General features: G+C 51.4%; 1 protein-coding gene across 6 annotated transcripts in view; it reads right to left on the bottom strand.

Annotated features, from left to right (window-relative positions):
* Nucleotides 1-22,874, bottom strand: part of CACNA1C (calcium voltage-gated channel subunit alpha1 C) — a 250,474-nt gene that overhangs the window by 37,503 nt on the left and 190,097 nt on the right. For 3 of the 6 annotated variants that reach the window (XM_050747023.1, XM_050747019.1, XM_050747018.1), the window contains 5 exons: nt 22,354-22,437; nt 7,895-7,927; nt 4,417-4,545; nt 2,256-2,321; nt 904-995 (listed from right to left, as the gene is read on the bottom strand). In XM_050747023.1, the coding sequence (XP_050602980.1) occupies nt 904-995; nt 2,256-2,321; nt 4,417-4,545; nt 7,895-7,927; nt 22,354-22,437 (404 nt within the window). The remainder of the gene's footprint in view (nt 1-903; nt 996-2,255; nt 2,322-4,416; nt 4,546-7,894; nt 7,928-22,353; nt 22,438-22,874) is intronic. The other 3 variants (XM_050747021.1, XM_050747020.1, XM_050747022.1) reach the window with 3 other exon arrangements.

The raw sequence follows: 22,874 nt of genomic DNA, 5'->3' as shown, positions 1-22,874 counted from the left end.
TTCCTATTTGGATAACTTTTTAAAATTTGTCTAATTGCTCTGGCTAGGACTTCCAGTATTATCATGTTGAATTGAAGTGGTGAGAGTGGGCATCTTTGTCTTGTTCCTCATCTTAAAGGAAAAGCTTTCAACTTTTCACCACTAAGTGTGATGTTAGCTGTGGCCTTGTCATATGTGGCCTTTATTGTGTTGCAGTACCTTCCTTCTATGCCTAATTTGTTGAGAGTTTTTGTCATGAAAGGATGTTGAATTTTGTCAAGTGCTTTTCTGCATCTATTGAGATGATCATGTGGGTCTTTTTTCCTTCATTCTGTTAACATAGTGTATTACACTTATTGATGTGCATATGTTGAACCATCCTTGCATCCCTGGAATGAAACCCACTTGATCATGATGTATCATCTTTTTCATGTACTGCTGGATTCAGTTTGCTAGTATTGTGTTGAGGATTAAATGAGGATGACGCCAGTGCATGTGGACATAAGCATCCAGCACAGCAAATGGCACAGACAGGTGCTGGTATAGTGATAGATATTCGTACTTATTGGACGAGAAAACTGAGGTTCAGGTTAGATGTCTCGCTCAAGGTCGCAAAGCATGTTGGCAGGTTGGCTTTGGGCCTGTTCAGACTCTAAGCCAGGCTGCTTTCAGCATGTGACTTTTGCTCCCCTAATGGTTTTGGCTGGTTTCCAGCAGGTGTGCCAGTGCATAGTGTGTTTCTCTGTAGAAAGTTATCATAAATGACAATGGACCCACTGGCCTCCTTGTCAGGCAGACACCAAGCACACATCCTCTCCCTTCCTACTCCCTGGGAAACAGTTCCCTTTCATTCTACCACCAGACCACAGTGTGGCACCACGCAGGTGTGTGTGTATCTGTGCACCTGTGTCCTCAGGGACCCACCTGAAGAGGAGCAGCACGGCCTGGGGGAAGGTCTGAAAGTTGTTGTTCCGGTTGATCTCTGTGGTATCATTCAGGGCAATTTTCCCAAACACCTAGGAGAGGGAAGGAAGAGGTGTTTAGTGATTTGTGGACAGAGAGGATCCTAATTTCCCACCATTGTTCAATGGTCTCTTCAGGGGTCTCAGGTGTCCCTGGAACTGGCCGCCACAAGCTGAATAGTCTTCCCATGCAACCTGGCAGGCACCTGCTGCCCCACCCAGCCCCTGCGCACAATCCCCACACTGGACAAGCATGAGAATCAAAGAGCCCACAGCCTCAGGCAGGTCCCTACAGCCCGGTGGGAGCTGGGGCTGAGAGTGGTGGATGCTGGGACAGGGACCCTGCTTCTGACAGAACACAGGATGCACTGTGTTATTTTCTGTGCTATTTCAGCGCTGCACGCCCAAGCACTCTTTCAAATTTAGTTCTTGCATTTCGGAGTGATGTGGAGTGAGTGATCTGGGGCTAGGGCAGGCTTCATTCATTCCTGAAATCCCTTTTTTTTCCTGGTCTTTTAAAGCTGTGCTTATCTTAGAAACTGCCACCGTTATCAGGTATCAAGGTAGCTCTTTTAGTCTCAAAAGGTTTTGGCAACTGAATCTTGGGTCTTTCTGCGATGAGTAAGTAGGGGACTTCCTGGAGGAGCGGCCAAGGAAACGCTCTGGGCCACTGTGGGCGTCCTGCCAGGTTTGACCTTGGGACCTCAAGCTGGAGCCCGGAGACGGGAATGGAGAGCTCCAGGTTTGTGGTGAAAGGTGCAGTGGGCACCTGGGAGGGGAGGCCCCAGAAAACTGCTGCACGTTTGATGTGGTGAGCCTTGTGTTGATTTTGCCCTTCCTTGCTTCCTTCTTCTTTCCTCCCTCCCTCTCAGTCATTAGCTTCCAATGAATCTGGTTGGGGTAATTCTCAGGCCCATCAGACCTGGACACAAACAGGGGTGCTGGGCAGACACACCTTGCTGCTGTTTCTTGAGAAGGGGTTGTGTCTCTCCCGAGGCCCCTTGCATAACTCAGGAGTGTCTTTCCTCTACCGAGAGCAGAACCCAGGCCTCGGGGAGGGAAGCTCTCTGGGCTGTGTATTCTGTACCTGGCCACTCTCCTGTTACCTACAGGAGATCCATTTGGGGAAAGTTCCCATTCCTGTGGCTTTTTGGGCCTCAGAAAATGGAAGAGGAGGGAGAGGGACAGTCAGGAATGAAAGGGAGAAGGGAGGGAGGAAGGCGTGAGGGAATGTGGTGCTGGGAACTGGGAAGAGACAGAGCAGGAGAGGAGGAGAGCAGGAGGCCAGGAGCCCCGTGATGGGAGCCTCCCTACCTGCATCCCGATCACCGCGTAGATGAAGAACAGCATCACGATCAGGAGGGCCACATAGGGCAGGGCCTGGAAGGAAGTGCAGGAGACTCCCATGAGGCCGGAGTGCAGAGGCCAGCTGGGCCCCTTCCCAGGGAGCGCCGCATCCCTGTCTCTGCGGCCATCAGCTATTGCCCGGTTTGGGCTGGGGGACACTTCCAAGAGTCCCACAGGACTACGGGAACCTGGGGGAAGGTCTGAGAAACCGGAACTGACTTCCCATTTCAGCTGGGTTTTCAAAGCAGGCCGCAGAGTAACCATATAGTGCGACACTACCTGGGCAAAACAATCAAGAAAGAGCAAAGCCTCCTCCGACTACACATGTGCGGTATGTTTGTACGAGGCGGGAGAAATCGTGGACAGCACCCAGCTGACTGTGGTTACCTGTGGAGGAGTGGGGTAGTGGCAAGTTACACCCTTCCTTTACACAGCTTCATTCTATCCCACTAGTTGTAGTGAGCGGGTATTACTATTGCAATGAAAACATTTAATAAGGAAAAATTTAAAAGAAAGATCATGGGTTCAAATCCTGTTTTTGCCACTTTCTATCTATGAGAGCTGGGGCACTTCTCTGAGCTTCAGTCTCCTCATCAGAAAAATGGAAATAATAGTAATGACCTCTCAGAGGTTTTGTGGTTTAAATGAGTTAAGGCTTATAAAGTGCTTAGTGCACGCCTTGCACAGAGTTGGGTTCCATACATTCTATTCGCTTAATGCATTATCTGCCTGGCAACTAGGACGACTAAATTTCCAGAGCCCCCGACACTTCTAGGGAGAGGCCATGGTCCCCAGGAAGGGAGGCCCGGCCCGTGTTCCCAGGCGCCGCTTCAGCCGCCGCCGGTCACTAGAGGGTGCAGCCAGAGCAGGCGCCCGCTGCCTGGCCCGAACGCCTGTGCCACCGTCAGGCCCTCGCAGTCACCCAGTCTGCGTCTCTTCCCAGACCCGGGAGATGTCGGGGGGCAGGGCGAGTATGGCCACTCACAGCCGTGGGTTCCACGTGCACCCAAGTGCAGAGTCAGTGGCAGTCCTGCTTCCACTGGGGCCTACTTTTTCGAATCCCCAGAGCCTGGGCCGATCCGGGCTGGGAGTGCAGGAGCCCCAGCTCACCATTAAGCGGGGGTCAGCCCTGGCGGCTCAGAGGAAGCCTGGCCATTGGGAGCTCCCTTGAGAGCCTTGGATGGTCAGTCCCTGGCTGGAGGCTGCCGGGGGCAGAGCGGGGATGGGCATCTTTCCTCTGGCTACAGCTATAGCCATGGGCACACCAGACCAGGCCCAGTCACGCCCTGTCCCCAGGCGGGGACTGGCCGGGGTGGGGCACACAAAGGAGCTTCCCTGACAGATTCTGGTCTGGGGAAGGCTGAGAGCGGCCCCTCCATGGTGGGAGAGAAGCCTGCGTTCTGCCAGCCCAGGGAAGCATGAACCGCCTTCACGGGTTCAGCACTCATCTGGGGGAAGTCAAGTGGCCCAGCAGCTTTGCTTCTCCTAACTTCAACCCTACAAAGGCTCCTCCGAGCTGGCAGGGGCTGATTGTCATTCTGTTTTAACGGGAAAACAGTGGCTGAGAAAAGGAACGCATCACGTGGCCAGGCAGTCCTGGGCCCATTCGAAAGGCCTGTCTAGCCGAGCGGAGGACACCAGGGTCCTGCGACTCTGGCCGAGGACATGACAGGTGCTGTCAGCAGATGCTGCTGAAATGCCTGCGAGGAGGAGGGCGATGGGCCAGATTCTGAAAATGCTGAATTCGAAGGGCAATAGCGGTCACCAGGTTGTCCAGGCCCATGTTTTTCAGGTTTGTTCCTTACCACAAAACCCCTTGGTCCAGTAAATTCTTGTGGAGAAAGACATAAATGATGGTTAAAAGTCAGGCAGACCCTTTCCACCTCCCCGTAGCTCCCATCCCTCCTTTACCACCTGGCCTTCTCGGGCTCTGAGCCTGCCTTGGAAACCACACGCTTCGTCTAAGCCTCTCAGTGCGGAAACAGGGAGCCAGGTAGAGCGGCCGAGTTCCGCCACACAGAGGAAGGAGCAGGGCCCCAGAGTGGAGGGCTCCTCCCTGTGCCAGCTGTGTTCTGGGCCAGGCGGCAGCCCTGGGATCCCCAGGCCGCAGGACATGAGGGGCGGCTACCTGGAAGGACTTGATGAAGGTCCACAGCAGCGTCCGGATGCCCTCCCCGCGGCTCAGCAGCTTCACCAGGCGCATGACCCGGAATAGGCGGAAGAAGGTGATGGAGATGCGCGAGTTTTCCTCTGCGTTCTGGAACCCGTCGGCAACAGGAGGTGCAGTTAGCACAGCAAGAGGGGGGTGAGAACAGAAGGGCCCCTCCGAGAAATACAGACCTCAGTGGCAGTGGCAGAAGGCAGGCCAGGGTTTGCTGCACTAGACTTACCCCTCAGCTGGGAGGGCAGCCGCCCACTGTAACGAGTGGACAGCTCAGTCCACTCTCTGCAGAGCTAGACCGTGCCCAGGCCGCTGGGCTGTGCTCCTGTGTTTTCATTCTCCCCACTTCCCCTTCATTCCTAGTTCTTAATGCCCTGGGTGGAGGAACAGACAACTCCATCAGGAACTACCACAAGCTTTGGAATCGTGTGGGCCCAGAGCCAGTTGCCCTGGGAGCCCCTGCCTCTGCAGTGCTGAGGAAGCAGCCCTCACTGCTCTCCTGTTTGTCTGGGCAGAGAGTCCTGCATCCTAAGTGGAGCCCAGCACTCTTTGAGGACATGGGTTGGTGGATGGCCTCTCTCCCAGCTGTGGGTATGTGTGCATTTGAGGCCCTCTGAAGGGGCCTCATGCCCCAACTGCTTGGGACTCCAGCACTTCCCTTGTATCACCTCCTTCTACTTTCCACAGCCCCTGTCCCAAAGGGAGGGATTAGGGGGCTACTCAGTGCTGGAGAGGGTCTGGTTTGCAGCCCTTGCTCTGAAGCTGTTGCCCTCCTACTCCCCTCTGCCCTGGGGCCTCTAGGAGGCTCCAACCCTCCAGGCTGTACAAAACCCTGGAAGGGAGAGGGGCAGCATAAGAGAGGGGAGGCCTCCCTTGCAAGTGATGCTCCTGCAGATGGTCTCCCTCAGGGGCCCTGGGGAAGGGGAAAGGGAAGGTGAAGGGGAGGAAGGGTGGAGTGAAGGCCAAGGTGAGTGGAGGTGGGGAAGGAAAGGGAAGGTGAAGGGGAGGAAGGGTGGAGTGCAGGCCAAGGTGAGTGGAGGTGGGGAAGGAAAGGGAAGGTGAATGGGAGGAAGGGTGGAGTGAAGGCCAAGGTGAGTGGAGGTGGGGAAGGAAAGGGAAGGCGAAGGGGAGGAAGGGTAGAGTGCAGGCCAAGGTGAGTGGAGGTGGGGAAGGGGAAAGGGAAGGTGAAGGGGAGGAAGGGTGGAGTGCAGGCCAAGGCGAGTGGAGGTGCTTGGGCTGCTGCTGTTGGACCTGGGGGAACCTGGGGGCTTGGGCACATGCCTGGCCAGGGCTCAGGACAGGCTGCCCTGCCATCCTCTGCCTCCAAACCTGAGAACATGAGCTGACTCCCCACTTGTTCCTCCTTCTGCCCACACCGGCCTGGTGAGCAGGAACCTAGGAGGGAGCCACTGCCAAATCCGGAGCTAGTGCAGCTCACCCAGCCCTGCGGGCACCGGGAGAGAATGGACCCTCGGGGCTTCCTGTTACTGTTCCCGTCCACACCTCCCTGAGGTGGGAGGTCTCAGGTTGTTACTGGGGCCACCTGGGCCCTCCCCACTCCTTGCTTTACCTTGCCTTTTATCTTGAATTATTTCTAGGTCAGACTCTCCCTGGCAATATCCAGCGCTAAAGCCCTTCTAACTGCACTGCCTGCTCTGGCCGACCCTGGTGTGACATCAGAGGCCGCTTCCCTACTATGCAGGACAGGAGATTATGAGGGAGGCAGGGAGACCTGGAGGCAGCCACCACTCTGCACACAAGCAAGCTAGAGACCTCTCCTGCTTTCCAGACCTTCCAGACAGGAGAAGAGCAAAAATATTCCTTATGTTTCAAAATCAGAGCTGCCTCAGTTCCTCCTAAGGCTCCCATTCCCCTCAAGGCAGGGGACAGACTGGTGGGTCTCAGGACCGGCTGCACGGTTACCTGAGGGGCTGGGTCGAGAGCTGCAGGCAGCAGCCCTGTCCTGCCCTGGGCTCTGCCCTGCCTGTGTGTTCTGAAGCCTTTGATGCCCTTAATCTCTGTATTTCTATCACCTGTGTATCTACTTGAAATTCTATTTTCACTCCTTAAAAGGAGGTTGCGTTCCCCCAGAGGAGTATGCAGAGGAGGCTTAGGATTTTGTAACTCAGCTGTCAGTTCCACCATGTTCGAGAAAGGAGAAAAAAAAGAAAGAACAAGCTTAAGTGGAGAACTTCAGCTCCAAGTGTCAAGAGTTTGAGAAGTTGGTGCATCTGGATCTGCTCAGTTAAAAAAGCAAAACAAACAAACAAAAAAAGAAAACACCAAACACCAAGCTTGCAGTGTGAATTCCATTCCACGGTTCAAAACCCTCCCCTGTGGCTGCAGTTTCCTCACGCTGCTCGAGAAGGGGAACAAACACATTGCCATTTGGACACACCAATTTGCTCTAATAAACCACATGACAATGCAAAAAAGAGGCAGATCCAGACGGCTGATCCAGGAAGCAGCGTCCCCAGGAAGCGGGGTAGAGCACCCCGGGCTCAGCCTTTCCTGTGGCAGCCTTGCCTGGCCCTGCCTGGCTGCACTGGCGAACACATCAACCCACCCAAGCTTGCCTCGGTCTGTGGACTTTGCGGCTTGGTCAGTCAACCCCACTGGTCCTTCTAAAAACTCATACTTGGCCCGGTTTGAAATGCGTAACGGCAGCCTTTTGGAGGAGCCTGGGCCAAGGAGGCTTCAAGGTCACACTGAATGGCGTCTCTTTTATCACGTTAGCCAAAGCGAATCAGAGACTCCTACCACAGGAGTGATCCAATCAACGGAGCTTGTTTTTCTGCTTCCAGCTTGCTGCAGAACAGTGGCTGTAGCCTAATTTTAATGGACTTCAGGAATTTAGAAAAATGCAAGGGGTAGCAAGGTTGGAGTGCCTGGAAATTCAATCATGCTCTCAGTAACAAATCCCAGCTTAAACCTTCTATGGTGGACTTCCACCTGAAGCACAGGGAAGCTAGGAGCTGCAGACACTGATGAATAGGAATCATCGTCTGCCCTTCCATCCCCTTGCTAGAACACCTCTTTCTTCCCTCCTTACCCTGGAGCCCTCCCATGGCTCTCATAGGTACCCTCTGCAAATTTCTCACATCAGATTAAGGTCAGAGGCTTTGGCCCGTGGAGTCCTCAGGGCGTTTAACAGGAAATGGCCCTCAGGTCCCATTCTCTCCCAGTGGCTTGTTAGATAGTCAAGATCACAGTGAATTACCACCCCAAGGAAAGCTCAGGGGTAAAACACCACCACTGCACAAACAGCATCTTCACAGCTCACACGAGAAGGGAACAGGCAGGCAAGGCACACGGCAGACACGGTGGCCACATGCAGTGAGAGCCAGGCGGGGCTCCCAGGGACTCTGGAGATCAGGGTGGGGAGAGTAGGGGTGTTAGAGGGGGACACGGAAGCCGGGAGCATGGTTGGGAGGGTTGGTCTTACCATAGAGGGAGAGCATTGGGTATGTTCAGCTGGCTTTAAAGAAAGGCAGATAGAGATAAGCTGTAATGAGCCTCCTAGGAAGATGCCCGGTACTCTAGGTCTTGGCTAACACAGGAGCAACACAGTGGCAGAAGAGGGCAAAAGGAAACAAGTGAAAGAAACGTGAAAGCGTAGGCCTGGCAGGTCCTGGGGCATCCCCGAGACTGTGGGGTCTGTGTTGCTGGGTCTCATGTCAAACAAGGACCCACAGGCATTCTCCTGCCTAAGACCTTTAAAACTCACACCCGTAATATTATTACATAAGCAGATGAGATCTTTGGGATTTTGTGGATGGAGGTTTGTAATCGTTTTATTTGGTTTTGTTTTGTTTCAGAGACAGGGTCTCAGCTCTGTTGCCCAGGCTGGAGTGCAGTGGCATAATCACAGCTCACTGCAGCCTTGAACTCCTGGGCTCAAATGATCCTCCCACATCAGCCTCCCCGGTAGTTAGGACTACAGGCACGTGCCACCATGCCCGGCTAATTTAAATTTTTTTCTTTTTGTAGAGATAGGGTCTCACTATACTGCCCAGGCTGGTCTCAAACTCGTGGCCTGGCCTCAAGTGATCCTCCTGCCTTGGCCTCCCAAACTGCTGGGATTACCAGTGTAAGCCACTGTGCCAAGCCTGTTTTAATTTTATTAGCCATTGTTAACCTTTGAGGACTTGGGCTTTATGCACTTTCGCTTACCCCAGGCAGGACCAGCTGAAGGACAGAGGCCTCGCTAACCCCAGGGCCTATCCTTGCCCACATATATTTAAGCAAAGCAGCCCAAGGGCAGTGGCGTCTCAGGTTTAGGGGAGAATGACTTCAAGTCAACACTGAGGAGAGCCTCCAGAGGTGGCCTCAACTCACTCCATAATGGGGCTTGTTCTCAAAGCTCAGGCTCAGGCAAGAGATGGCCTTGCTTAGCAGTTAGTCTATAGATGCGGCAAGCCCTGGCCATTGGCATGAAATAATGAGTGTTGAATTGTTTCCTAAACTTGAAAGCCCTGCACACAATTCAGGATACGAACACCCCAGGAAGCTGTTCTCACGGGTCTGACTGCTGAACTCATTTGGGGGTAGAAGCTAAAGAAACTGGCGTCTGGTGAGTATCCCAGGGCCAGCCCTCTCCCCAAGTTCCTGGAGCCTGGCTCTGGGAAGATGCCCTTCCTTTTTGGGCTCCAGCCCAGAGGGCTCAGCCCCAACCGATCTTGACCATCTGAGCTGCTAACTCTTTCTAGAAAATCAGGACTTGGCTTTTACCCTCCACTTTCAGATGGTTGCTCTTGTATTTGTTTTTAAGGTACAAACAAGGAAAACGTGTAATGGAATTTTTGAAGGATGGAAATGTGCACAACTAGACATTTGCTTGCAGCCTGGAAATATTTCTTGGGTAACAGATTTCTCAGCAAAAAAAATTTTTTTTTTTCATAGCTAGTTGGTAGGATGTCCTTTTAGGGGATGGTGAAGATATAGGGTGAGGTGAGGGAAGAGAAAGAAAGGGACGCTTCTCTAGGCTTTTACAGAACACTCTAGATCTGACTCTCTAGATCTCAGCTTCTGCTTCATGAAGATTCCACCTGCCAGGTCAATCCTTGTGACTGCAGGGTGTGGGGTCCCTAGGATTTGGCTAGCAGGCTGAGCTTGAACACAGAGACAAACATAGGTAGACAGACACACGCGCACACACACACACACACACTCTCTCTCTCTCTCTCATACAGGCATGCACAGAAGAAATTTCTTGGCAAAGCACCTAAACCCCTTTTCCTCTGGTGATAGTTGCCCAGGATGGTCGGGTCTGGCTACCCTCTGGCATCGTTCTGCCCCGCTCCTGGCCCAGTGCTTGGGCTCTTTTGCTCATGGACAAGGAGTTCTATGTTTCTCAGGCTTCAGTGGGGCAGGGAGGGAGGCCCAGAGGGAGGTAACCTACACCACGTTAACTCCAGAGTGTTGGGCAGAGTTCCCAGGAAGCCTGAGCCATTGCTGGCCTCTTGGATCCATCCTGCAAACCATCACAGCTGCTCATCACTTCTAAGAACCCTGGGCAAATGCTTGAAGGTCTTCTGGGTCAATCCCAGCCTGAACAGGACCAAAATGGAGATAATTCTGACAACACACCCAGGTATTTGGCTTACCTGGCCTAATTGAACCAACCTCTAGGCATCCAAAAAAAAAAAAAAAAAAAAAAAAAAAAAAAAAAAAACAAAACCGGTTTCATTTTACTTCTTAAACATTCAGAATCCTTCATTTGGGATTTTTAGATTTTTAAACATTTGTCTTAACTGTCTTTTCTCTTGTTGCATTTTATAGCTCCCATTTAAGACCTCGTCTATTTAAGTCATATTTCACTTCAAGACTTGACTTTAGGTCTGTTCTGATAATCTTGATAGTATTTTGTATTTTAATAACATGTATTGATTTAACATTTTCTATGGCATGTCTCTATAATAGCAGACAAGAAAAAGTCAGGAGCAGCTATGAGGACAGTAGAAAGAGGAGGAATGAAGACTTTCTGAGATCTATGTGTGGCATTCTCCCGCCCCGGTAATGACAACTCTCCTAAGAGACCAACTTTGGAAGAATCTAGAGACTCAAAGATTCACTTTTTCTTGAGCCTTAAGCCATACCGTTCACAGGGCATTTTTGACTAGCTGAGACAGTGTTGCCTATAACACCACACAAACTTGTTTTCATATGAGGAGCTACGTTTACAAGGTCTGTGGTCTCAAAAACCAAAAACCATTCACGATGAAATCAGAGAGCAACACCTGAGTGATTTCTACATGGTAGCAATAGGAAGCAGCCTAAGACACAGCCCCTACCCCCAAGGCCCCCAAGGTCTACTGATGCCCTAGACGTTTCCTACATGAACCCAAGTCATCGTTGGTCTTTGGTACCCTTTCCCCTTGGCAAGTGAATCCCCTTCTGAGATGGAAGGAAAGATTGGACTTGCTGGAGTTGGACATCTGTGGTATCCCAGGATCAGCACTTTTAGCTCAGAGACATGTTTCTGTGGTTTACCACTCTCTTTAAATATCAAGTATGGCGCCTTGAGAAACTACAAAGCATCAGTTCTACCTTTGCATGTAAATTCAGAATTTGTTGGTAGCCATCAATACTTGGGCCATTCATCTCTGACCCCTTCCCAGATTTGCTGCCGGGGCCTTTGAGTTAGTTTGTAGTTTCTCCATCTGTGGTCTTTCTGGGGGAAGAAACGGGCTGTAGGATTCCCTGAAGACATACGCCCCCAAGCCTGGAGACTGCATTCCCCTTTTACAGCAGCCATCAGAGCTGCTTACATAACCTGAACATTCTGGCTGATTTTTAATATGGCACTGTCTCCACTAATGGTAGGCGTGGAGAAATTTCTGAGCAGCCAACTCTTTCATCCTTGTTTTCTAATGACCTGGTAATTTTCAACGATTGCACGATATCGGGGCAATTAACTTAATTTTTTCACGTAATTGATATAAATGAAATGAGGTTATTACTCCGTATCTGAGGCAGAGGTCGGGCGTTTTCAGAGAGAGAGAGCTCTGGTTAGTGGTTCCAGATAACAGGCTCAGGGCAAATAGAAAGGAGAGCCGATTTCCTTCCTTCAGTATGCTTATGCAGATTGCCTTGGTTTGGCAGAAGTGGCATTGAGGAGAGGAGCGGTGCAGGGCAGCTAATGAGAGGAGGTCTCTGGAAAGCCGTCTTTCTGAATTAAGCTCAGGGTCAAATGAGAAGTAACACCTCAGTGGATGAAGTCTTTGTTTCTGGAAGGCAGTCACTGTGTACTTATTTTCATCGGAATGCCAGGTCTAGGCCACATTTAGGATGCTGAGGGGTGATAGTCAGGGAATGTCAGAGGCCAGCAGAGACAGGATCCTCCCAGGTGGAGGATTTTCCCACCAGGATGGTGTGGGTGGCCGCGGGATGAGTTTCCTGGTTGCCACATTACATGGTCTCTCTGGAGACTTAAAAGGTAATTGAAAAATAGCTTTTCACCATGTGAAAAACAGTTTTTAAATAATTATTTTTTGAAAGCACAGCCAAGGGTAAGGATTATAGAAATTCAGGGGCTGAGCAGTAGATCTCTAGGCTGGAATACCCAGCCCAGCTGTCCTCCACCACACTCTCCTGTGGTCAGGCGGCCAGGGAGCATTGTGAAGGGGGCATAAGCCATGGCTGCATTCTCCTTGGCAGGCTGATTTTGAAAGGTGCAGATGACCTCTGATCTCCTCCAGGGAAGGCTGGCTCTTGGCCCTACAGAAAAGGACCGTCCAATTCCAATGGCTGCCATTGAAATAACGCTATGACCTCAGTGTCACTGAGATTCCACGCACCTCTGAAACAGATGTCAAAAGTAATGTCATGGGATTGTGAGTCTCTAAATCGTGGTCCTGCTACAGAACCCTTGTTGTATTTTTTTAAATGTCTTGTCCAGAACTTAGGGAGGTGGATCTGATATAAATTTCATTCCAAGCCACGTGAAGGTCTCGATCCAGCTGGTACCCCCTCCCCATGCTCCACTTCTCTGCTTGTACTACCTCTAATCTCAATTTGATCTGCAAGACACAACAGCTGGTTCTGTTGGGGGGTGTCATGGTGTGGAGGAAGACCAAGGGGTGGGCTTTTGAGAGAGAGACCTTGGAGTTAATCTAGGTTGGGAGGAGGTGGGTCAGGCTGGTGCACAGAGAGAGCTGGGAATGGCAGGGGTCAGGAGCTGCTAGAGACATCTGACGCCAACTTCATGGTCAGGAGCCAGCAGGTGTAGGTTAAGGGTGTGTATGTGGGTCCTCATAATCCTTTTATCTCCCCTTCCCACCAGAAGAAACATATTATCTCAGGAGGAGTCAGGAGGTGCTGACTCTTGGAGCCACTGGGGATGGCAGCAGGGCAAGATATTTTAAGGAGGCCAAAGTAAAGCATGTTTTAAACTGCAAGACTTCTACAGTTGAATGAACAGGTACTTGCTAAGAGAGGTGAAGGTTAAACACACGTCAGCTGGGATAGACAGGAGCCGAGGGTAGAGGCCAGTGGCTTTCAGACAAAAGAGCAAATGAATGAGATATGTGTCGTTGGAAGCAATTTTCAGCAGAATTCCCATTCTGGTTTGGTGTGAATGGAGAGACGGAAGTGATGGGGGAGGAGCACTGAGCAGAGGAAGACAAAGGGCAGGGAACGCACCAGGATAACGCTAAAAATGGACGGGGACCAAGGAAAGAACTCTGTCCCCGGCCACCTCCCCAAGGTCGGAAGCCCACGGGCTTTCGTGTTTCTCCCAAGTGGAATTCCAGCTAGAAGGAGAGGGCCTTTCCTGCCTTTCATGTGTGTCTGGAGTTACAGACACTGAGTTGAAATGCCCCTTAAGAACTTCCCTCAAGGGGCCTCTGGCCCCAAGGGGACTGGCAGCGGGCTCCCAGCATGGGGCTGCGGCTCCTGGCCCTCTTTCGCTCTTCCTGCTTTGTGTGCGAAGCTGTGGATGGCTGAGAGCTATGCCCTGTGCTGCTGGCTGCAGTGACCAGTTTGCTGGCTGGAAGTGGCTGAAGCCTCAGGGTCTCACTGTTATCATCTGCAACCTGATGGCTCTCAAGGTGGTATTACCCGCCAGAAACACACTAAACAAGACTGATTACACAATTGCCTGGGAGTTTCATCTTCCCCTGGGAAGGACAGCCCAGCATCTAGTCATTCAAACAAACCAACCTCCACCAACGAAAAGCCCATGAAGGATAAACGAATGAAATCAGTGTGCCAGCAGTGCCAACTGCATCAAAGAATTCCTTATGCCAGAAGGAGAGGCCACAGGATAGAGAAGAAAGGCAGAGAAACAGACAGTGGGTGAGGCAGGGAGGGGCAGAGACTCAAAAAGGAAACAAACAGATGATTCCAGGGTGGGAGCACCAACTATGAGAGTAAATGGGCATGAACAGAAATGGCCGTGCTTCTCGAGGCACCCTACGTATCTTTGAGCCTGCCTGTGTCTCCTCACTACCAGCTCATGGCATCTTCTAGGTGCCTTTGCTTTACAAGATTTCTGGAAAAAACCCCAACAGCAGGTTGCTGAGCCTGTAGGAACTAAAGTGTCGGACACTGAAGTGTCAGGTCAGGTACAATCAGCTGTCTGGCCACAGCAAGGGGTGTGCTAGGCAACTTCCGCCCTAACATGGAGGGGAATAGAGGGTCACATGTGGGTTGATAAGATGAGAACAGGAAAGGAAAGAGCATCTGAGGAAAATAAAAAGTGACACGGTATGGGGCAGAAGGCAGAGGGCAAGGGGAGCCTGGACGGGTCAGAGCCGCATCAGGACCTTGGCAATCTCACACAGCGGAATTAAGAACCCAGATTGGATGCCTATAAAAAAACAGGTTCCCAGGACCTTTTGGGTCAAACCTGCAGGGTACTTCTCAAGGCAAAGCTTTTGAGAAGACTCCCTGCACCGGGCCACTTCTCAGGCCCGTCTCTCTGTCCCCACCCCCTCAACCTCAACATCACACCAGTTCACACAGCAAGCCTCGCCCTCGACCTTGAGATCCGGGGCCTTTGGCCTCCTCCCAGGGGACTGCTGATGGCCAGATGCTTCATCCCACTTCTAGGAAAATGAGGGTGGCTCTGCTAACTCTCTCCAGGGCCAGCTGTACTCTTAAGCAGAGTAGAAAACAACCTAGTTGCTCTACAAAGAGCGACTAGGAAAAGGGAGGATGGGGAGGGACCTCACGAAAGTATCCTCCCCACTCAGGGGTCACACTGCTGAAGGCTCACCTGAGATACAGTCAACATTCCACCTGCAGGCGGAGCATGGCCTTCTCTTCAAGGTACGACGATTTATTAGAAGGGCCGCTCACTGAGCTGCTACCACCCAGCACGAATTACTGTGCTGGAATCACTTCATTCTGAAACAAGGCACCTTGGTAGCATTAGGTTTGTTGGGGTTGGGGGTGTTGCTCAAAGTGGGAAGAAGCTGGAAGGGACTCCGAGGGCAACAGGAGGCTGCAGCAATGAGAAGTGGGGCTGGAGGGAGGTGTCAAGGATAAGCTCTGCCCCACCCAGCTGTCCTGTGACCACGGAGCTTGATTGAATCTATCTGTCCTAGAACCAGCTCAGGCCACACCCACCAATGTCACCTAGACAATGGCTGGCAACAGCACCCACTTGAGCCCCCTACTGACTGGGAGTTCCGGTCAGCTTGCTGTGGAAAACCTGTGAACGTGAGTAACCTATTTCCTGCCTTTTGTGTCCTCGCCTAGAAAATTAGTATATCCTCAAGCAATATCACAGAGCAGATGCTCAAGGTACCTTTGAAGAATAAACAGATAAGGGTTTGGGCTAGGTGGTCTCTAAGGTATGTACACCCTAATGTCCTTGGACAGATCTGCTTTCTGACCACATCTCTCTACCCTCCTCCCTCATCATAACTATGGGCGGCGGGAGGGCACTCAGCCTTGCCTTTTTTTTTTTTGAGACGGAGTCTCGCTCTGTCCCCCAGGCTGGAGTGCAGTGGTGCGATCTCCACTCACTGCAAGCTCCGCCTCCCGGGTTCACGACATTCTCCTGCCTCAGCCTCCTGAGTAGCTGGGACCACAGGAGCCCGCCACCATGCCCGGCTAATTTTTTGCATTTTTAGTAGAGACGGGGTTTCACCGTGTTTGCCAGGATGGTCTCGATCTCCTGACCGCCCGCCTCGGCCTCCCAAAGTGCCAGGATTACAGGCGTGAGCCACCACGCCCGTCCAGCCTTGCCTTTCTTTTGCCTATTCTAGCCCCTTCTCTGCCATGGCATGGGGCAGTGGGCGTGGTTACAGCCACAAAGGCAGACGGAGAGAGCCAGGCCTGCTGTCCAACGCAAGCACTGTGGGTTGCAGGCCGAGAGAGAGGGCTGGAGTCGTGCAGGCTGAGCTGACTCACCCCTGAGGGGGCGGACGTGTAGCAAGCAGCTCTCTCTCTGACTCAGGACTGACTGCTTTTCCTCCATCCTTCCAGGACCCAGACTCAGAGAGGAGCCCGGCTTGCTAGTTGTGGGGAGTAGTGAGTGACAGTTACTGGAAGTCGTGCCTTTCGGCCTATGGTGGAAAGATGCTAAAGTAGAAAGGCTTTCAGGGCCTGAAGGTGGGGAAGACTTGGGACCAGCACCCCGACATGCTGATCCCTGGACACTCCCTGCCCTGCCTTGTCGCCGCTTGCTCCCTCTGGCTCCCCGTCGTCTTTCTTCAGCTGCAGATGCAGATGCCAACTGGGTAAAGGGAGTGGTGCTGCTCCACGCCTCCTGGCCTTTGCCTTCTGGTCCCTGTAACCAGAGACACGGATCCTGGTGTAGCCTGCATTCTGTCTGAGCATCCCAGGGGGATCCCAGGCTTTGTGGATCCAGCATCCGCAGCATCAACCGACACAAAGAAGTCAAGTCAGACAGCTCCACCCCAAGTCCTGTTGCCAGGAGGCACTGAATGAGGAGTGTAGGAACCACTGGGCCCTGCCCTTCAGTGATGCCATGCCCAGGCCAGCCTGGCCCAGGGATTTAGCCAGCGGGCACTGTGGAAATACAAGAGCCAATTCTTGGACAGAAATGAGTTTGAATCCAAGATTTGCCTCCCATTCACCATGTGGCCTTGGGCAGAGGTTTGTCCTGTCTGAGCCTTGATTTCCTCATGTGGAGAGCAAGCGCTCGGTTTTCATCCGATCATGTGTATGGTGTCCTCGGCACAATGCCTGGTCCGTGCTCATCAGGTCGTGCTCATGTTGGTCCTCTTCTCCTCATGTTCACAGCCACTGCCACCTTCGCTTAGCTTTATTTCCCTGCTCTGGACACGTCTGTGCATCGTGCAAAGCCTTCACCAATTCCTCCTGTGGGCTGTGCCCAGAAGCTCCAGGGCCAGTGTTCTTTCTCCTCACTGTGCCTGCTCTGCTCCCTGAAGGTCTTTCTCCTGCTCCTCTTCTCTGCAGAATCTCCACGTGAGCTCCACCAAAGCCAAGGGAGCCTCTCCTCCCTTGCTCTCCTTCAGCCCTGTGGCTTTGCGGATTATCTCTATGCAGACGACTCCATCCCTGGAGGAATCATCCCCGTGAAGCCATGGGTGCCTGATGACAGGAAACACCACCTCAGAACCCAGCAAGGCAATGGGGGCAATGAAGCGTCCACCTCCAGCTGTCAGAAAATGCCCAAGTCAGAATCACTGCATGCCGGAGTTGCAAGAGACCATCCCAAACCTCTCACTCCTCACTTATGCATTCAAGGAAATGGAGGCCCAGAGAACGGAGTTCATTGCTCTAAGTCACCAGAGCTGGAAGCATAACCAAAGCTTCTTCATTCACAACTTGGGAATGTTTCTCTATGTCCATAATGCAGGAATTCAGGCTGCCCAGCACGTTCTATGGTTCAGTATATTTTAAAATACAGAATGAAAAAGAAGGGTGTCGGGAAATGCTGTTGGTCCAAGCAGTCAAATTAATTCCAGTTTGGGATGTTTAGGGAGCAGCTTTTGATGCTATAGTAACTTTCATGAACAACTGCAGGAAAATATGATTTCAGACCCAAGCACCGAGGAAGACCAAGAGGCTTCCTCAGAGCAGCAGGACGTTGCACTCTTATCTCCCCGGCTACAGAGGAAGAAAAGCTTGGATTTAGACCCAGGTGATGCACTGGGAGGAAAAGGGCAGGGGCCCATGGCTCAGATACTGAGGCAGAATTCAGCATGACCGCATGAGGGGGCCTGAAGACAGTCCTCTTGTGACATCTGGCAGTTGTTCAGAGGCATCTCCCAGATGAACAGAAGTTGGCGGGTCCTGATCTCCTCGCACCAGAGGCCCTGGCCCAGGCCTCTCCACTCTCCTGCCTCTTGTCGCTTCTTCTTCTCTAGTGCCAGGGCTTTGGGTACCATCTTGTTGTGAATGACTCCATCCCCAGGCCTCTGACCAGTGTGTCCACCTGACATCTCCCCTCCAAGGGCTAACAGATACGTCAAAACCGTGCTCTGGCTTTTCCTCACTCACACAGGCCCCGCCTCCAGCCCGCCTCCTTGCCTAACTGCTCCATCCTTCTCTGACTTAGGCCAAATCTCCCAGTCCTCCTGGGCAATTCTCCTCCTGCACCCAGGCAGTCTGTCAGGAAACACTGTTAATTTTGTTTGCAAAACAGAGTGATGGGCTGACCATTTTCCACCGCTTCTACTGCCACAACTTTGCTCCATGCAATGGACATCTTCCACCTGGATGACCACATTTGCCTTCCAAATGATTTTCCAGATTCCACGGTTGACTCCTACAGACAGCCAGACTGGTCTCTTTAAAAACCAGAGTCAGGTCACGTGACACCTCTGCTCAAAGCCACCAGTATATCCCCTTCTTGCTCAGAGTAAAAGCCCAAATGAGGACACTGTTAGTTACCCCTCTGCTACCCTCGCCTCTCCTTTCCCAGCTCAGTCTGCACCAGCCAACTTGGCTCCTCCTGCTGTGCTACCTCTTCTCCCAGATCTCCGCATGGAGAATCCTCAATTCCTTCATGTCTTTACGTTGTTCAACTGTCACCTCCTTAAGGAAGCCCATCTTATTTAAACCAGCGCCTGCCATCACTGCTCCCCAGCACCTTGGAGCCCCCTTATCAGGCTACTTTTTTTCCTGAAACGTCTATCATCTTCTAACACACCGTACGAGTTCCTTATTTTCTGTCCTTGTTGCATTGTGACTTGTCTGACTATTCCCGTCTACAGTGCAAATCTGTGAAGGCAGGGGCTTTTGGTTTGCCAACTGATGGATCCCAGGTGCCTCAAACGGTGCCTGATATATAGGAAGTGAGACTCTGAATGCTGTGGAATGAATGGATGATGGTTCCTGAGAGGAAGGACCCCATAGCCTGGGAAAGAGAAAAGGTGAGGGGAGTGTAAATGTGGGGACGATTTGGAGGAAAGTTAGGGTGGAGAAGGCATCTGGGGAGGGGTTTAGGAGTTAAAGACGGCAGGTTACAGGTAAAATGCCCTCATGGATTACACTGAAGCTGACAATGTAGACTCTTTCCAAATAGACTACCCTGGGAACATATGTCTTGTGATGAGAGTATGACTCAAAATATCTGGGAAGGCCCGGAGCAGGGCCCAGGGATGCAGGATTTTCTGAAGGATCCCATGGGCTTGGGAAGAGAATGCTGGGGCTGTCCATAAGGGCTAATGTCCTACAGGCAGAACCATCTAGTGGGAGGGAGTGACCTCTGAGGATAGGCGGTGTTGCTCAGTTAAGCTGCCATCCCTCACACTGGCTGCTATGTGAGCACAGGGTCAAGCCGGACTGTGCTTTCAGAGCAGGCCCCTCCAGGCCTCAAAGTAATGGACCGTGGTATGTGTGTGTGTGCTGGTTTTGATCCGGTTGTATCTGTTGGCCAGCTCTATGGGTCCAAGCATATCTGGGAAACAGGGCTCTCGACTGTGGGTTGTAGGTTATAATTAGACTAACCAAAAGGTCTTGGTTGGAGACTAGGCCCTCTGAGTGACACCAGCAGTAAATTTGGAAAGAATGTCATTTGCTTGGGTGCCACGGTTTCTCCCATTCCACAGTGCGTTACCAGTTTATATAGAGTTTTTAAATAGATGCTCTTATTTGAGCTTCAAAACACACTGCTGTAAATACCACATTCCTCTGACAGATGAAAAAACAGAGTCTTTGGGCATGTTGGTAACGCTCTGACAGGAAGCAGCAGCAAGACTCAACAATCTGCCAGTGTTCTGACTTCAAGTCCAGCTTTCTCCTCTCCCAAACCGCCTTCCTGCCTTGGGGGATGTTATGTTTGTTCTTTTGGTTCAGAAGCCATCAGTTGTGTGGGAGAGGGAGAAAGTGGCTCTGAAATAGGTGTCGGGTCTCAGGACACCTCCTCTTGCTGTCAGTCACATGCACGGTTGCCACCCTGTCCCCGGACAATCCTTCAGTGGGACTTCAAAGCCACGAGTGCCTCGGGCTGGAGCATCTCAGTGTGGGAGGACACAGGGCAGTGGAACTCTCAGCGGGGCTGATTATCGCTTATTTACAAAGTGGAAAAAACGCTGTGGTTATTTAAGATATCAATTACAGAACGTAAGTTCTGAGTAAACTGTGGCCGGTGGCAGTACACCGGGAGGGACAGGTGAGGTTTCTGTTTACCAAAAGGCATTGTGGAGTACAGAAACCAGGAATTCTGGCCTAGCAGGAAGTGAGCTGGCCCCAGGAGGGCTAGGCTGACTCTGAGGCACTGGAAAGGTACTTAATCTCTCCATCATCACCTTTAGCATCAGCAAATTGGGGATGAGAGTTCCTACCTGTCGAAGGGTAGTTTAGCGTTAAGTCAGATAAATGCAAAGTGATTTGTAAATAGAAAACCACTATTCCGATGTCAGGAGCTGCTACATGGCTCCAGGCCCCCTCCCTACTCCCAACAGAGCCCCCTTTTCTGTATAAATTTTATAGAAAATGCTTTTTTGTTGTTTTTTCTTTTTCTTTAAAGACGTGAATAGTTTGGGAGAAAATGGCAGACTGAGTGATAGGGGCCTTACCGACTGTAGGAAGAACCCACAGGACCCCTGGAGCAGCTGCAGTGGGGCCTCTGCAAAAGGGGGCAGCTTACAGCCACCCTTCTGCGCTTTCCTGCTGTGGGGCTCTCGGCTCCTCTACATAGATTTTTGTGTGGCTCTGCACTGCTGTCTGGAAAGGAAACCTCCTGAGGGCAGAGCCCACTGCTGTCCTGTCTTTCCTGTTTCTCTCCCTGCAGTGTCTGCCAGGGCTGAGCACTGCATGGCACAAGCTCTGGGCACAGAAGCTCTGGCCTTTATGTGCATGAGTGGGAACAGCAACTTGGAGCTCATCCAGCTGCAAAACTGAAGTCCATTCAGAAAGTGGAGGGGAGTCTCAGAGCATGAGGAGGAAGATTGATTTAAAAAATGATCTGACGATTTACTGGGAGAAGTTAAAAGAGAGTGCACATACACACATACACTCACACACATACACACATGCGTGCGTGCACACACACACTCAGACATGCACTCACATATACACACATACACACACGGGACAAAGACAGTTCTCAGAGACACAGGGAGACAGATGGGCCATGGTCTCTGGAGCTATAGTGTGAGCAGGGTTGGGGCACCAGGCTACGGTGGGGGACATAGGACAAGTGTAATAACCGCTTTCCAAAGTCCATCTGCTGGAAGAGGAGCAGACAGGGACTTCTAATCTGGAAGAATCTGGCAGGCAAAGTAACATGGCAGTGTAACTGACCGGGAGCAAAAGATGGAGTGGAGAGGGGAGTAAGGGTGCATGGAGGAGCTGGGGGTGGTGGGCTGGGTAGTTCCAAACATCTTAGATCAAAACTCTAAAGCATCTGCTCTGTGCTGTTATTCAATGGTTCAGTGCATCAAAAGTCTATGCAAACATTACCAAGTCTCTTAATTAAGTAAAAATAATGACAAAAAAATTAAACAACACATGTTAAAGACTGACCGCAAGAAGGCTTGCCTATAGATAAAGAGAGATTTAAACATGCCAGGTAACAGAAAAGACATGTGCAGGAACTGATAGGAACTGTATAGGAGGAGGCACCTCTTGGGAGAAGGAGGTGGCAGGAGGCCTTACAGAGGCTGGGGTTCTGTCTGAGGCTAGGGAGCCAGAGGCAAGGGTGTGAGAGGTCAGGGGTCAAGGGCAGGGGTGGCAGGTGCATGTGGGAGGGAGGCGCTCACATGGGGCCTGGTTCCACAGCAAATAGGAGGAAAGGTCCACCCAGAGCAGCTCTCAGTAGGTCACCCACTACTTCTAGAGAAGAGTCCAGACATGACTGGTTCTCCTCTTCTCATTCCTCTTCCAAACCAGCCTGCAGGGACCTGGATGCCTGCGTGGGCTGCTGATGTTAAATGGAAACACAGGCCGTTCAACCCAAGATGATGGGTGGTCCTTGGGTGAGGGTGGGCTATGGCTGACTATGTAGGCTGAGTCTTAGCCTTAACGCAGGGTATTCTACTTTGAGAGAGCTCTCTTCTAAGATGCTGTGGGGAGGGAAAGGAGAGAGTAGGGAAGGCAGTGGCTGGAGGAGAAGGTGGAGGTCAGAAGAGGTTTGGGTCCCTGCCCCAGCAGCTGCCCAGAGTGGCAAACATCCCCTCATGTTCTCACTCCACGGCTCCCAGAGCTGCTTCCTCCAATACAGTGTGACTCATGCCAGGCTGATTGTACGGGAGAGAGAGAGGATGCAGCAATCAGAACTTAACAGAAAAGGGAAAGGCCTAATGCGTTCCAAAGTTAAAAAAATTTTTTTTTCAAAATAAAGCAACAAGGAAAAAAAAAACCTTCAAACCAATTGAAACAAACAAATTAGAAAAAAAAAAAAAAAGAAATAAAAATAAGAAGGTGGGGAGAGGAAATAAAATGAAGGAAAAAACCGGGGAAAGACAAATGAGTGTTAGAGCAGGCACGGACAGTTAGGTACAGACGCCATGTACTTACGTTTACCTCGGTGATTGCTATATCAACAATGCTACCCACAACAATCAAGGCGTCAAATGTATTCCATGCATCACAGAAATAGTGCTGCATGGGGCAGAGAAGCCGAGAAGAGAGAGAGAGAGAGAGAGAAGAAAAAAAAACCAACAACAAAGGAGAAAAACAAAACAAAAGGGAAGAGGAAAAATGAAAAAAAAAAAAAAAAAAAAAAGGCATGGAAAAAGGGAGAGAAGAGAAAAAAAATGAGAAAAGAAAGAGGTTACGTGGGCATATTAAACACTCTCTTACCACTCTACAGTTCTGGCGGCTCAAACCTGGATAACCTGGTTTTCGCAGGGTGCAGAGGCCTGACAAAAGCTGGGTTAGTTCAAAGGTGGCGTGGGGCTGTGGCCGCCCCGGGGAGCCGGGCGGTGTGTCCCCTGCACCGCCACTCCCTCTGCTCAGCTCCACGCCCCAGCCCGGCACCACCGGGCAGAGCTGAGGTAAATGGAAAAAAAGGAGGAGAAGCTCCCACTTTTTTTCCC

The sequence above is a fragment of the Macaca thibetana genome, chromosome 11 (genome assembly GCF_024542745.1).
Source record: "Macaca thibetana thibetana isolate TM-01 chromosome 11, ASM2454274v1, whole genome shotgun sequence".
In the NCBI taxonomy this organism is placed as follows: Eukaryota; Metazoa; Chordata; class Mammalia; order Primates; family Cercopithecidae; genus Macaca; species Macaca thibetana.
Note: the sequence above shows the minus strand (reverse complement) of the source record. Positions and strands in the feature narration are given on the sequence as shown.